This window comes from Coloeus monedula, assembly GCF_965178545.1.
Source record: "Coloeus monedula genome assembly, chromosome: 14".
In the NCBI taxonomy this organism is placed as follows: Eukaryota; Metazoa; Chordata; class Aves; order Passeriformes; family Corvidae; genus Coloeus; species Coloeus monedula.
This window is the reverse complement of record NC_138794.1, coordinates 13,980,433-13,994,671: the sequence shown is the minus strand read 5'-3', so window position 1 is coordinate 13,994,671 and position 14,239 is coordinate 13,980,433. Positions and strand designations below refer to the sequence as shown.

The 14,239-nt window shown below is 42.6% G+C and overlaps 1 protein-coding gene across 1 annotated transcript in view; it reads right to left on the bottom strand.

The window, feature by feature from the left end:
* The window catches only part of LOC309578215 (uncharacterized protein), a 53,019-nt gene extending 52,055 nt beyond the window's left edge, over positions 1 to 964 (bottom strand). The window contains exon 1 of the mRNA XM_082290638.1: positions 870 to 964. Within this exon, the coding sequence (XP_082146764.1) occupies positions 870 to 953 (84 nt within the window). The 5' untranslated portion in view covers positions 954 to 964. The remainder of the gene's footprint in view (positions 1 to 869) is intronic.
* Positions 965 to 14,239: the final 13,275 nt, after the last annotated feature.

Sequence of the window (14,239 nt, the reverse complement as noted above, 5' to 3'; positions counted from 1 at the left end):
ATAGAGAGACCAGGGATCTTTTTCTCAGGAAGACGATTCTGACCTTGCTATCATGTAAAACCAGAGCAACACAACATTCTTCAGTTTTTCAATTATGAACTCATATTTTTGAAGCATCAAAACAATAACTGCATAATTCATGAAACATCATGATCGTGTGGATGTATTTTTGGTAAGGACAAGTTTGTCACTGATTTTGATTTTTTTCTTCATATGTGGAATCAGCATTCACAATGATAGGAGTGTAGTTACAGCAGCAATAAAAGGGCTATTTAAAGCTTGGTAGCTGCAGAGCATTCCTGTCATATCTGTCTGAGTTTAACCAACTTTTTAGAAGCCCAACAGATTAATACATGGTTACTATTTATCACATTTATTAAATTTTTAAAAAATCAGCAAATTATAGATCTGCATTTGAGGAACTGATTATACAATTAAATCACTATTGCCACCTAAATCATTACGGTGAGCTTTCTCACGATAGGCAAGTTTTTTAGGATAGGCGAGTTCTCAATTGTAAATATCCAGACACATTTCAAGGATGCGGGGTAAGTCTCCAACACAAGTACACCTTCCTCGCAGGTTTACAGAACAAGCCAGGGTCTAGAACTACAAAAGCCTTGCAGGACTCCCCAAAAACTCTTCCTTTCCCCACACCTACAACGAACGCACAAAAAGATGCTCTCGCACACCGCAAGCTTCACCTGAGAACACCGAAAATAAGGGGGGGGGGGGGGGGGGGGGGGGGACAGAGAGAGAAAGAGAGTTACCTCGTAGGTAACTACACGAGGGGGGAAGTCAAACCTCCGCTTCGCCCCGCGACCCCGCCCGCGGGATCTCCCCGCCGCCCCCCGCGCTACCCCGCGCACCTTCCGCCGGGAGCGGCCGCCGTCGCCGGGCGGCCTCCGGGGGGTGGTGGCGGTGACCGTGAGCCCCGAACTGTAGCGCAGCATCCCCGCGGGCCGCTGGGCCGGCGCTCTCTGCGGCTCCTCGGGCCGGCGCCGCCGCTCCGCCCCCGCGCACTTGGCCGCGGGCGGCCGCAGGGGCCGGGCGGAGGCGGGCCGGGGTTGCGCGGGGCTCCGCTTCCCTCTCCGCCCCGCGGAACTCGCGGCCCCGCGCCGGCTCTCGGGCTGCTGAAGTGCCCAACTTCCTCGCGTGGGGTGATACGCGGCAAAGTTGCTGTGGGACGCTCAGGTGCCAGTGCAGGGTGGCATGCCCTCCGCTCACGGGAATACTGGGTGTCGGGGTGCAGCCTGGGGAGAGAGGCTTCGAAGGGAGACCCAGACAGGTCCATCTGTCACACAGTCACCTCCCGGAACTGGAAAACGGGGGTTAGAGCTCGCAGGAGCCACTGGCAGCCATTCAGTCCCGTTCTCCGGCACCCACCTCTGAGCACTGTAAGCAGAGTGCTATGTAAAAGCTGGACGCTGTCCTCCCCTTCTTCCCACAGCAATTCGTGAGCCACCCAGGTCTGTCAGTTGTTATCCGTGCTCCAGGAATGGGTACCAGGCTCATCAGAAAGCACCGAGACCCCAGCCAGCCTCGAGGTTGACAGGCACAAAGCCGGGGCAGCTCAGTGCACGAATGACAGCATCAGCCTCAGTGCCAAAGGTCCAACAGGGTGAGTGTGGTCTGCCCAAGCCGGCTGGCCACGAGTCAGATTGCAGGTGTGGACTTCAGCATTTCAGATGCTCAGCTCTTCCGGATCTGGGCTGAGGGAACGCCGTAACTCTACACCACCCTACATGGCCTAGGCACACACATCTTCCTCTGCAGCTTTGGGCATCTGTCATGAGCACTACACTCCCCAGTAATCAAGGCAGTTATACGGAAAGGAGATGCTTTTGTTTGAAAGAAATGGCAGAACAAATACCTTAACCAGCATTTTTAAAATAATTTATCTCCTGTCTCCATGTAATTAAATTAAGACCGCGAGAAAACAGAGTTATGGCTATGCAATGTCCTTACCCGTTAAGATGTTAACGACCAGGGTGCCGAAGAGAGGAAATTTGCATTGGAAAAACTGGAACTGCAGTGAACTATGGGTGCCTCACCCTCTCTGTGTACAATGCCTCTGTTCTCTTCTGCCTCTCAGCTCTGTCCCCAGGGCAGGATATTGAGCTATCGACTTGACAAGGATCTGAGGAAGAGAGGAAGAAATCATTGCCCAGCCCAGAGGAATGAATGAAGGGTCTGCATTTTTGTTATTTTTGTTGTTTTCCCTATTCTTTTCTCCTTCCAGGGAAGGTAATACAGCCCAAGGCAAATGAATTAGAACATCCACTTGTATTTGGATTTCTCTCAAGGCAAGATTGGCTGTGTGTTACACGATTCTTTTTGTGGCAAGGTGTCTTGTTCCTACAAACAATTACATTTCCATATGAATCACCCCCTGTCTTAAGTCCTGGTTATAATGCTGCTTTTGTGGGTTTGCAGGTGGATAATAGGTGTATCATCATCAACAGAAACAAGTTCCTTCACAAGTATGTTGTCTACCCACAGGGCTATCCCTCAGCACTTGTTCCTGGTCATTCTGGTGAGCAAAATGTCTATTTAAATTCTGGTATGCAGACAGCTGATGACCTTTATGGTTTCAGCTGAGAAGGAGTTCACAGACCTGTGAGATTGCCCTGGTTAGTTACAAGTTGTGCCTTCTGGGCTTTATTTCCCTCTGGAAAAAGGCATGTACGTGGGTCTGCCGAGTCACTGCAATGCACAAACACAACTGCTTTTCTAAGAACAGGCACAGAGTACTACACTATGGAAAAGGACCTCCCTTCCTATATGATAAGAGTATGGCACGATAATCGCACGATAATCAGATCTCTGAGAATATTTGCAAGTTCTGCATCAACTTTGAGAATATTATTAATTTCGATGGAAATCTTCTAAATGCAGATGAGGAAAAGACTTGTCCATGGATAATACACAGTCAATAAAAATATGGTTTTCTCAGTTATGTCTATCTTAGTAGCAGCTCTCCCCATTTCTTGGAAAATAGCAGCAGAACACATTTACCTGATTTACCAATATTTGTTTGAAAAGGAGCATCTTCTATTTAATCCTCAAATTAATATCATCCAAGGAGTAACCTATATGCAAGGTTAGTAGTCCCCTTTTTTTTGGATACTCTCTGAATCTTCTTCCTTTCCCCCAGCAGCAAGATACACAGGTATAGTAATGAGTGTGATTTCTTTGCTGCCTTGCTAGCTGACCGTGCAACCATTTGCAATCTCTTCAGCCCTTGTGTAGCCTGTGTGACCCCTCTTTGCATGAAAGCAACATTTGGAACAACTTTTTCTTCATCCCCAAAGCTCTGCCTACACTACAGGGATTATGAAGCCAACCACTTGTATGGAGTGAATACCTGGTACTCCCCAAGTGGCAAAAAGAAAGCTCAAGAAAAGCTGTTGAAGGAATATGAGATGTACACAGCAGAGCTGAAAAAAAGCTCTAGAATTATTTTTGGATTAAGAAAGGATAAACAGATTTGTGACCTTTGGCTTGGACAAAAGACAGTGGCAGGGAGTGGGCAACAGAAGCACAGAAGATCATGACTGGTATGCAGAACTGAACAGGGAATAGCTGTTCATTTTTTCCTACCCTTGAGAACAGTGGATTTGAAGAAAACCAGGCACCATATTTCCGTGTGAAATTATGTCAGAAGAATCACTGATCATGAAGAGTATAAATGCTCCCAAAAAGTAGCTGAGTAACCTCATGGCAAACAAGTTACAAGGGCTATGAAACATGAAGATATGTCTACAACTACTGACTCAGGAGATCCCCGAAGTGTGGGTTTGCTTTGTTGATAGCTCCCCAGACAAAGGACCTCTGACCACTCCCTTGTCCTCCTGGGCATGATTGATTCCCCACCAACAGTATTAGATGTGACAGGCTTCTAGCAAGCAACCTGTCTCCTCTGCTTTGAAAAGGTGCTCCCGTGCTCAGCTGTTGCTTGCCTTGGGCACACTCCGGATGTATTCATGGCTGCAGCTCATTATTGCACATTTGCCGTTCTCTCTCATCCCCCGTGGAGGTTTAACACAGTCACTCCCCTCTTTCTCCACAGTGTCCCTCTTTCGATCCCGGGGACCTCAGGGAGAAGCATCTGCTCGCTTTCAGGATGTCCCTGTTTGCCAGGCCCCATGACCTTACCTCCTTGGTTCTGATATCTGAAGTAGATTTGCCACAGTTTACAGATCTTTTTTTCCTGCAAGAGTCATTGTACACTGTTGTGAGCATTTCATACTGTGCTTGGGACGTGGCACTAGTTTACTGAAAAAGATGGGGGAATAGAAAGTAAATCACTACTTAGGAACTAGTTTGACAAAATAACAGTACTCTACAGATTTTTACAGCTGGACAGACTGCCCAAAAGGTATACATAATCATAGAGACTGCTCATAGACAATACACAACATGGTGGCAGAACATAATCTGACCAGCATGCTGTGCTTTGAGTTCAAAACCTGCCAGCACTCTGTGACTACAATGGTCCAAACGCACAGCAGGTTAACTACAAGATGACACTACAGCATGGATATCTAAAGCAATCGTTATTGTGAAATAGTTAATATAATTACATAGAAACAGCAAGAAATTTAAAGTGTAGGCACCTTCTTTGGTTTTTTTGTAACTACCCTGTTTCCCATCAGCAGCATTACTGAAATATTTATTTCCCTGGAGGCCCAAAGACCATTATGCTGTGGGAAAAAATGAAACAGGATGTGACAGAATCAACAGGCCTTTCTATGAAAAGCCTCTGATCACAATTTGGACACAGAGCATGCAATACATGGAGGAGGAAGGTCTGCCCTCCTAGAAGAGCAGGAGCAGGTAGCCTGGTTTTACTATAATCTCCTGTCCATCTTCAGGCTAACTGCTGACACAGTCCAGAGGAAAAAGAAAAGTTCTGGTAACATATGATCAACTGGAATATTAATCCTATGAGATTTGGGAATAATTGCAGTTACAAATTGTACAAGAACTCACACCTGTGGTCATTAAGGTTATAAAGTCCCATTTGTATTGCTACAAAAATGGGTTATAATTAACTTCTAATAGCCTTCACTTTCCAGGGGGATTAAGATCTATTCTGCCTTCATCATCCCTAAGGAATGAAATCCATTTATAGCAGAGATTATCAAATGGACAGATGTAAAATGTAGAATATTTCAGTACCAGACAGTAAGAACTGGAGCCTTGATCAACTATGTTTTCTCAAAGCTGTTTCTTTTTTCTGCCAGCTCTCACTGTTGTAGTCTACAAACACACTTAGCTCAGCACCATCAGACTCTCTTTTTTGGGTATTACAGCTCATGTGAAAATTTTAAGTCTGCTAGTGGTCATAAAACAGCCTGACGCATATCAGAAACTGAGCCCCCAAAGTCAGTTGCCATAGGTGTTCTTATATGCCGCATACAAACCCATATATAATGTTGTGCAGTTTTTCTCTTGAATAGTATTTTGTCTTTCACTGGCAAATGCATCTTTGGTGCATTTGCAGCTACTGTTACCCTTCTGAATTGACATAACACATAAGGCTACCTGAATGTCCAGCTCGGTTTAGCTACAAGCATCATATCACTTCTCAGACCTGTTGATACAACTGTTTGCTCTCACTTAACACTCTCGGTACATGGCTAATACAAGATTACTACAAAAACTCAGAGCCCTTCCTGTTAATCACACACACACAGATCTATAACTAGGCATTCCCACACAAGGAGTTAGAAATGCAGAATACACATTTTATTTGTGCAAAGCCCTCTGTATGTATTTTATGTCATTATTTCAGTTATGGTTGAATTGAATAAAAATGAAATTCCTGGAGTTACCTGCAATAAGACCTTGCTTCCACCTTTACTGAAAATGTAGTCACAGACTATAATTGCAGAAAATGTTTCTTTTAGTACCTTCTGCTTTTAATTGTTGTCCTACTTTCTACTTAAAGTCCATGTTCCTGTTGAGTTCTCAAAGTCCTTTTTAACTATATAGCAACAAAGTAAAAAAATGCTAGATAGCTCAAGAAATAATACAATGGCACGTGCACAGTAATTTCCCCTGGAACAGACAGAAAGGACAAAAGGGAATGGGTTAGTCAGGAAAAGCTGTATCTGGGCATGAACACAGAGCAAGTCCATTGAAGCCAATCAGGTAATGACAACAGTAACAGGATTCTGCCATGTGCCTTTATGCATCCATGTCACTACATTTCACACAGTTTGTATCCTGAGCAGTGGGAAAAATGAGAATTACACCTGACAGATGTGATCTGTAGAGCCAGACTGTTAAAAGCAGTTAATAGAGAAAAAAATTACTACTGCTAAGATTTTAAAGAAGGCTGCAAAACCCTAGAAGGGCATGTTTTTCAATAAATGGTATTTTTACCTTTATTTGGTAGGGCTTTTCAATAAGCATGTCTATAAATCGTAATTTTATACTTCTACAGCCATGGCTTTTATTTTGTTAAACAAAAAGAACCTGGAATTTAAAATCAACTGAGAAATATGAAATGCACTGAGACAAATACAGGACAGTTTAATTTATCATATGTGTCTGTATCTGAATGAAAAGACAGCACTCTAGTTTTTCAGTCACAAATTCTTAGGGATTTAGATAGCATCACTTCAGATGTTGCTGAAGCATATATGGCATCAATACAGTTCTGATTCAGCAGAAAAACTACCACCCCCTGATTCATCTTCACTGCTTCCTTTTTCATGTAGGTCTCCCATTCCGTTCACAACTGGGTCACAGCCCACGGCAATGTAGCTCAAGATGCACGTGAAATGCTGGAAGCCTGTCACTCATCCTCCAGCAGTAGGTTTGGTTCAGTCAGTCCATGCAAGCAGGACAGTTCAGCATAGATGTCACATAAAAATAATGCAGCACAGGAGCAGCAGCATTGTTCACACAGGGGTGTGGCTTGGCCAGGTCACGCAATGGAACTGGTTAAGGTAGGTAGGAGAGTAGAAAACAGGCACGCCCCACCATTAGCACCACTGTTATATTGTCAGGTAGCTGTGTTTAGAATCGTATTCCACTCCCTGGAGATAATAGCAAATTATAGATGTCTTCTGGTTCCAGCGTTGTCATTGTGGCAGAAAATAAGGAAATTTTAGAGGCAGAAATAAATTGTGGAGTACAAGTTCTTCCATAAGTGAGAGGAATGTACATATTTCAGGGAGTGGGAGCATTAAGGACAGGGAATCACTACATGTATTTGACTGACTTCTTTTAGTTTACAAAAGGGAAGATGAGACATTTTATCTTTGTTTCTCCACAGGAAAGGAACCATAGAAGAGTAAGAAGGGCAAAAACAATACTCTGCTTCAGCTTTACTTTATGATAGAAGACCAGAATAGCAAGTGGTTGACTTGAGCCTTGTTTCAGGGCAGAGGATGATGGAAAGTTTTTCAAAACAACAAAGAAGCCAGGCATTTGTCTAGAACATCTGCACAGGTGCTACAGAAGTTCTCAGCTATTTGGCTTGTCCCTTGTTTCAGATTTGGTTTAAGACCTCCATGTTCTCCCATCTCAGAACGATGTACATGGGAATTTAGCAGTTCTTAATGGACTCTCACAGCCCACTGCCTGTTCACAGACACAGCTGGGACAGGGAGCTGCCCATAAAAGTTGTTTAGTGTAAATGAAAGATCTTCTATTTGTTCTATTACTTACTTCCTTTCTACATACTGAAAGACATGTTTCTTAGAAGTCAAATAAAAAGAACATATTGTGGAAGAGGAGGAAGGGGAGGTATTTTAGCCATAAAATATCAGGTCATACTGACTCGTGAAATCAGGGGACCTGATTTTGGTTCCTCCAGCTCCAAAAACATTCTAGCAGATATATCTGTATCTACAGTATAGTGGAATTTTCTTATCCTGTCACCAAGAACCGTCTCATTTCCTCTGTGCCTAAGTCATAATAATAGAAGAAAGTCATAATCAATACAGAAGATAATGTTGGGTCTAACTGGAGTAAAGTTATTAGGAAGGAATGTAGGAAGAACTAAATAGTTAAGGTACTTAATAACAGCTGAGCCACAATGACTAAATATTACTTAGGGGACTGCCCCTCTAACGTTGGTCCAAGGAAGGAAATGGATTTACACACCTAACCACTTGTATATTTGGTCACACAGTGTATCTGTGAATCTGGATGGCCACTCCCCAGATTTCCCGTGTGTCATCCTTCAGGACACTACAGCCCAGAAGGAGATAAAGACTTCTGTCATTAGCATTAACTTGAAAATTCCATTTCCCTGAACAACTAGCTGCTATTCTTTTTTCATAACCTTACCATGCTTAGGCATTTTGCTGCACTTCTGGCCTACCCAAGTTACTTCTTTGAGAATTTTATTATAGGATAATAGGGCACCATTCCCACCTCAGGAAATCTTTGAGAGGAGTTACTGAAGGACTGAAAAGCTACCGGAGTGGCTGGACTGACTAACCCATGGAATTCTATTAAGCCTCCTTGAGTTGGCCTAATAGGGCACATTTTCGTATATTTCTTGCTGGGGCAGAATTCTGTCACCTTGCGGGGGTAATGCAGAAATGGCATATCAAGAGGTGTGTTTGAACTCTTCTCTGTTGCAGCCTTGCATGGAAAGCAAACAGTATAGGTCTGCTGTATTTATTTCAAAATGCAGCTTCTGCAAGGGGTATTCTTTTCCCATTACCTTTGTCTAAGAAGAACTCACAAAGCTTTTTTAAATTCACAAATACACAGTCACATGCATGACAGTTCTTCAGATGTAAGCAGAAAAAACATACAAGAGGGGTATGGATAGCAATGAATGCTTAGAAAAGACCTGTCTGAAATACCAATTCTCCCTGGTGCAGAAGAACAGAAAGACACCAAAAATCATGAAAAGACAATTGCCCTACTTGTGCTCTCATTTTTTACTAGCATCTGTCTGATAATAACTGAGAAGTAAACGGAGACGCTCTGGATATTAATGTGGGTTAATAGAATTAAAGTGGCACAAAGGTTTTTATAAGTAACCTGGAGATCCATTGCTGCCGCAGGTCATGGAGTGAAGAAGCACTGAAGGAAGAGGTTGATACACACGTGATTGTGGGTGGCTTTACAGGCTCAGGTTTGGGTCAGGCAGAATGGTGAGCTGCCTGGCATGAAATCAGCCTGAGTTATCAGCCATTTACCTCATGGCTAATGACAAACTGAGAGAGACTGATAGTAGTCTCTGACACAACTGACATGGAAGGAAAGAAAGGAGAGCATTTGCCTTCCTATGGGGCCCTGGGAATTGGCCACTGTGAAAACAGGATGTTAGATCATCACTCTGCCCCTGGAAATTTCTGTATTCCTACCTTTTAGAGAAACATTTCCCCAATGGTTAATATAGTAACACAAGATCCAATCATCCTCCCTCTAAAATCAATAGCCAAATTCCCAGTAATTTCTACATCTGTGGAACAAAGGCTATAATATATTAATAGCGTGCACTGGACACACTGAAAACACCTGTTGGTTGTTCATTTTCTAGCTTGTTTTTAGTAAACCATCTGGAGGAAAAAAACCACTTTCAAAATCGTAATCCACTGTCCTATGACATGCAGTGTACTTTGCTAAAGGATTAGAATGAAAAGTACACCAAAATATTCTGACAGCAGACAGGCTAGCAAGCTCTTAATGAGGCATTTTGGTACATTTCCCAGTTCTCATATGACTGGATTTACAGAGTCTCTATGAATTTTGGGGTTCTTCTCTGTTAATACACACATTTAGTATTTTGATGGATTAACAAGAGAAGAGAACATACTTAGACAAAAAACTCCTATAGAATTTAACACTGGACAAAAAATGTTGAAGTGCCCTCCATAATTGTATTCCTGCTGAACACTTCTATTCCTCTCCTTAGGGAAACAATGTTGATTTCCCAACAGAATATTGTTTTCCTCTCCTTGGCTTATACAAAGGACAGTGCCCAACGTGGGCGTAAATTGCTAAGGCAGATGAGTGTAACTAGAACACTTTCTGCATCCTACCCAGACAGACAAGTCTTCCTGTTTAATAGGATGCCTTTTCTGCATAAATCTGCTATAACCATAAGCAGGATCTAATTGTCATTTGGAATCATTTCAGTTTAAAGGTGATTTTCTGACAACAGAGAGGAGAGAAGCATCTAGAAAAACAATTACTTGAAACATATTTGGCAGAAGTTCTGACTCTGATGGGAACCTGACATAAACTTCCACATCTCTAGGCTGGATGTTTGCAGTGCAGGAAAGGCACGCAAGCACACGTACAGATGGTACGTGTCTTTGTCTGGCATAACTCCAGCCAACAAATTTTCATGAATAATGGGTTTCTTACCAGCTGTGAACTTCTAGTTTTTGGTAATTTATCACCATCAATACCAGTGTGTCTAATCATGCCATATAAAAAAAGGACCAATTTTTATTATCCCTGCTCTATTCTGGAGACTGTCACCTTGTTACAGTGTCACTGAACAGTCAAGACTAGATACTCTGAGCTTTTTCTGTCCTTCATAAATTAATTTCTTCAGACTCAGAACCACTCAATTTTCTGTCCTCTTACTGAGTCATGCCATAGTATCTGAGTACTTACAGCAGCAGCATTTTTACAGGAAGCACCATCCTCTTCACATCAGTCACCTTGTGCACCTTGGCAACTTGAATGCTACTTTGTGGTTCTACACTGAAAAGGATTTTTGTGGAGCATCATGTTACTTTCTGAACAGACCACTTCTTGAAGGGAAACCCGTCTGTTCTGTCTTGCATTTCAATGAAGAATTGATATCCATGGAGGACGCACCAAACCACTCCCGCCCAAGCGGCCAGAGCCGCCCCTCTGCTGCCTCCTGCGGGCCGCGCTCCCCCGCGACTTCTCCGAGGCATCTTGGTCTCTGCTGCAGTTTCCACGTTTAAGATTTCCAAACGTTTTCCGGCGAAAACCAGTAATTTTTCTCAAGAGACATTTTTCTCAAGAGACAGAACTGCCAAGCTCTGCTAAGCACAGGACAGTTTCAGAGCAGCAGCAAATTTAATTGGGTGTTAACATCCCATCTTCCCTCTATATTACTTCTAATTCGTAAAAATGATAGTGGTGATAAGAAAAACTGCACTGACGAGATAAAGTACCAATCAAAGTTAAAACGTGTTGCTTGTATCTGACTCTCTGCACTCAGTTCATCCTCAGAGCATCCTTCCAGGGCTGACAGCTGGCAGCTGGACACACTCACAACTGTGGTAAAAGGCACAGTTCCTCTGTCCCTGGTTGGTTTTTTATATACTTGAAAAGAAAAGCTAAAATGACAAGACTTTACAAAAGTTTGTGGAATCAAAACTCAGTTAACCTGATATCTAGTGCTCTAGGCTTGGCAGGCATAGGAGGTATTTAATTACTCGGTGTGGACTGAGTTTTTAATTACTATTTAATTACTCAGTGTGGACTATTTAATTACTCAGTGTGGACACCTACTCAATGCAGGAGTTACCCTGTGCACTGGTGCTAAGCTTGACACCCCACAGAACAGACCTGAGCCAACTGCACCACCCACTGAGCTTCCCAGTGTCCAGTTCTCTGCACGTGCAGTGCCCTTCAGCTGCAGCTGCTCATGTCATTTAATGGCACATTGACACTGATGGATGCGGCAGTTTAGACACAGCCTCCTGAGGCTTGGCTAATCTGGCTTTGAGTCATAAGCACCTGCATTCCCTAGAAAAGCATTGTGAGGCTTTACAGTAACAGCCACCAGGTGAATACAAACATTCACCAAGAGATGAGGTAAGCAGATATTGTACAAGTACAAAAAGCTCCTTATTTTGCTCAAATTAAGCTGAAAGACAGGTGTTCAATGTTCAATGGCCACAGTGCATCATGACATTTCCTGTGCTACCACGCGGGCAATGTCACCACAGCACACCGCAGACACTGCCTGCCTCTCGCTGTACTTGTGGACACATGGTCAGCAAAAAGTGAAGTAAAATAAAATTCCAGGCATATAGTACAGATTTCACCCACAAGAAAGAGAAGACCCAGCAGACACCTGGAGAGTACAACCAGGAGAGGGTTGGTTTTTTTAGTTGGTTCTTTTCTTTCCTATCCTCTGACCAAAATACCCCAAAACTCCAAACTTGCCAAAAAAAGCAGAATATCCCAACAGCCACCTTTCAAACAGCCACACCTTTCTGTCAGCACCTGGGAACCTGTACTTGCTGTGAATAAGCTAATGTTAACTCTGCTTCCCAGACATCTGGTGGTCAGGTCTCTTCACTTCCTTTCTGGCCTGATGCATCTGAGCCACACATTGGGTCTTCCAACAGAGTCTGCACTTGTCACTTATGAAGAAAGAACCACTACTGGGAAGGGCAAGAGAGACCATCAGACAGGTACTGTGTTAGAAAGCACACCACGCCACAGCACAGACTGGTAGTCCCGAGACACTTACCTGCACCTTTATAGGGCTGCTGTGTTGTAAGCAGCTGGCCCAGCAGGGTCTCTAAATAGAACCTGTTTAATTTAAAAAACCAAATTTCCAAGTTTGTGAGCATTTTTGAGTTGGTTTGTTATATCCACACAGACCATAGTTTTCCATTGTGACTCAGTAATGCTTAAGAAGTTCACAGCTGGGAGGGACATTCTGAGCTAAATTACAAATTTGATCTTATCTCTAAAATAGCTGGACACCATACACAGTATGTAGTGAAATAGCAAAGCACAGTGGGCTGTATTTAAAGTACACATAGCCTAATTCAGGAAGCTTCCTTTCTTTGGTTGGCTGATTTACAGCTTTTACATAGTTTTATTGGACTTCATTCTTCTTTCTTTCCACTTTTCATAGCCATTCTACCTGTTACACAATAAACCATTTCTTTGAAGAAAACCAGATTTGAAACTCCCCCATAAAGCAAGGAAATCTATGCTTAAGGCAGTTGTTCTGCAGAAAAGACACTCCACAGAGCCTGCTGGCTACTGCAGAGCCAGCACAAGACCCTCAATGTCAGATGTGTGCCAGGAACCTCAAGACTGAAGGGAAGATCAAAATCAAATTAATCAGAAATGGATCCTGAGTTGAATCTTTTCTGCTGTCTTTCTTCCTTACTGCCCATTATGCCTTTTGGTAGGGTCCATCCTAGCCAGCTTGCATGCAACCAAGATGAAAGGAGTACTCCAAACTAGTGAAAACAGCTTTGTAACCTTACACATGAAGCATTGTTCAGAAAGCCCATTCTGCTGAGGAAGCAGAAGGCAAAGCAAAACTCAGGTTACCTGTAATGAGCTCCTCCTCTGCACTCACATAGAAGTGTTCCTATGGTTTTCTTACTGACAACTTGAAGAGCTTAAACTTTCATCATCCACCTGTGCTCTGAATTTAAGTAAATTTTTTTTATTGCCTGTACTTCTGCTAATGGCATGAAGCTTCAGGATCTAAATAAAGCAGTAAATTGTTATTAGAAGTGGAGAAAAGTCAAATGTTCCAGCTTACATAAAACAGTCTCTGCTGACCTCATATAAGGTTCACTGGTACCAACCATTAAAGGGCTGTCATGCTGCTACTGAGGCAAACTGACTACTGCACTTGACCTTGTCTGTTGAACTTCATCCCCATTCTTCTTAAGTCTTTCTTTTCTTACATGTTAAAAGAAAAACCTGTAATAGAAAAAACCCTTTCTATTAATTTCTGTACCTTTTTCTCAATAGCCCAGTACTCATGAGTAAAGCCTGAGATGACAACAAAATTTTCCTCAGTATAACATAGTAGGGTCAGGGGGTTAAACATGTGACCTAGTCAGAACCTTATGCAATAAAAGAAGAAATTAAATATGTTAGAAACCCTGGCAATTTCTAACGAATGTTGCTCTTTCAGCAAAGTCTTTGAACATTTTGCAATGTTACTTGATAACTGCAGTTCGTAGAAATTAAGCAGCTGAAATGTGTAGCTCTACTCACAGGATAGGAAGCTCCAGTAAGCTAAAAGAATCAACATTTAATTACTAAAATATGCTGTGTGATCCAGAAAAGGCTTAAAAGCCGAAGCTATTGCACTGTGTAGCTCACTCAGCAAAGCACACAGCTGGTCTGTAAAAAATGAGGAAAACACATGGCTTCTGGAATAGTTTAGAAAATCATTTATAAATCAGAAGAGATTATTTAATCAGGAAAAGGGAATAATTAAGTTGAGAAGAAAGAGGATAAATCAGAGGAATACACAGATTAATCAACAAGTTATAGTCTCATC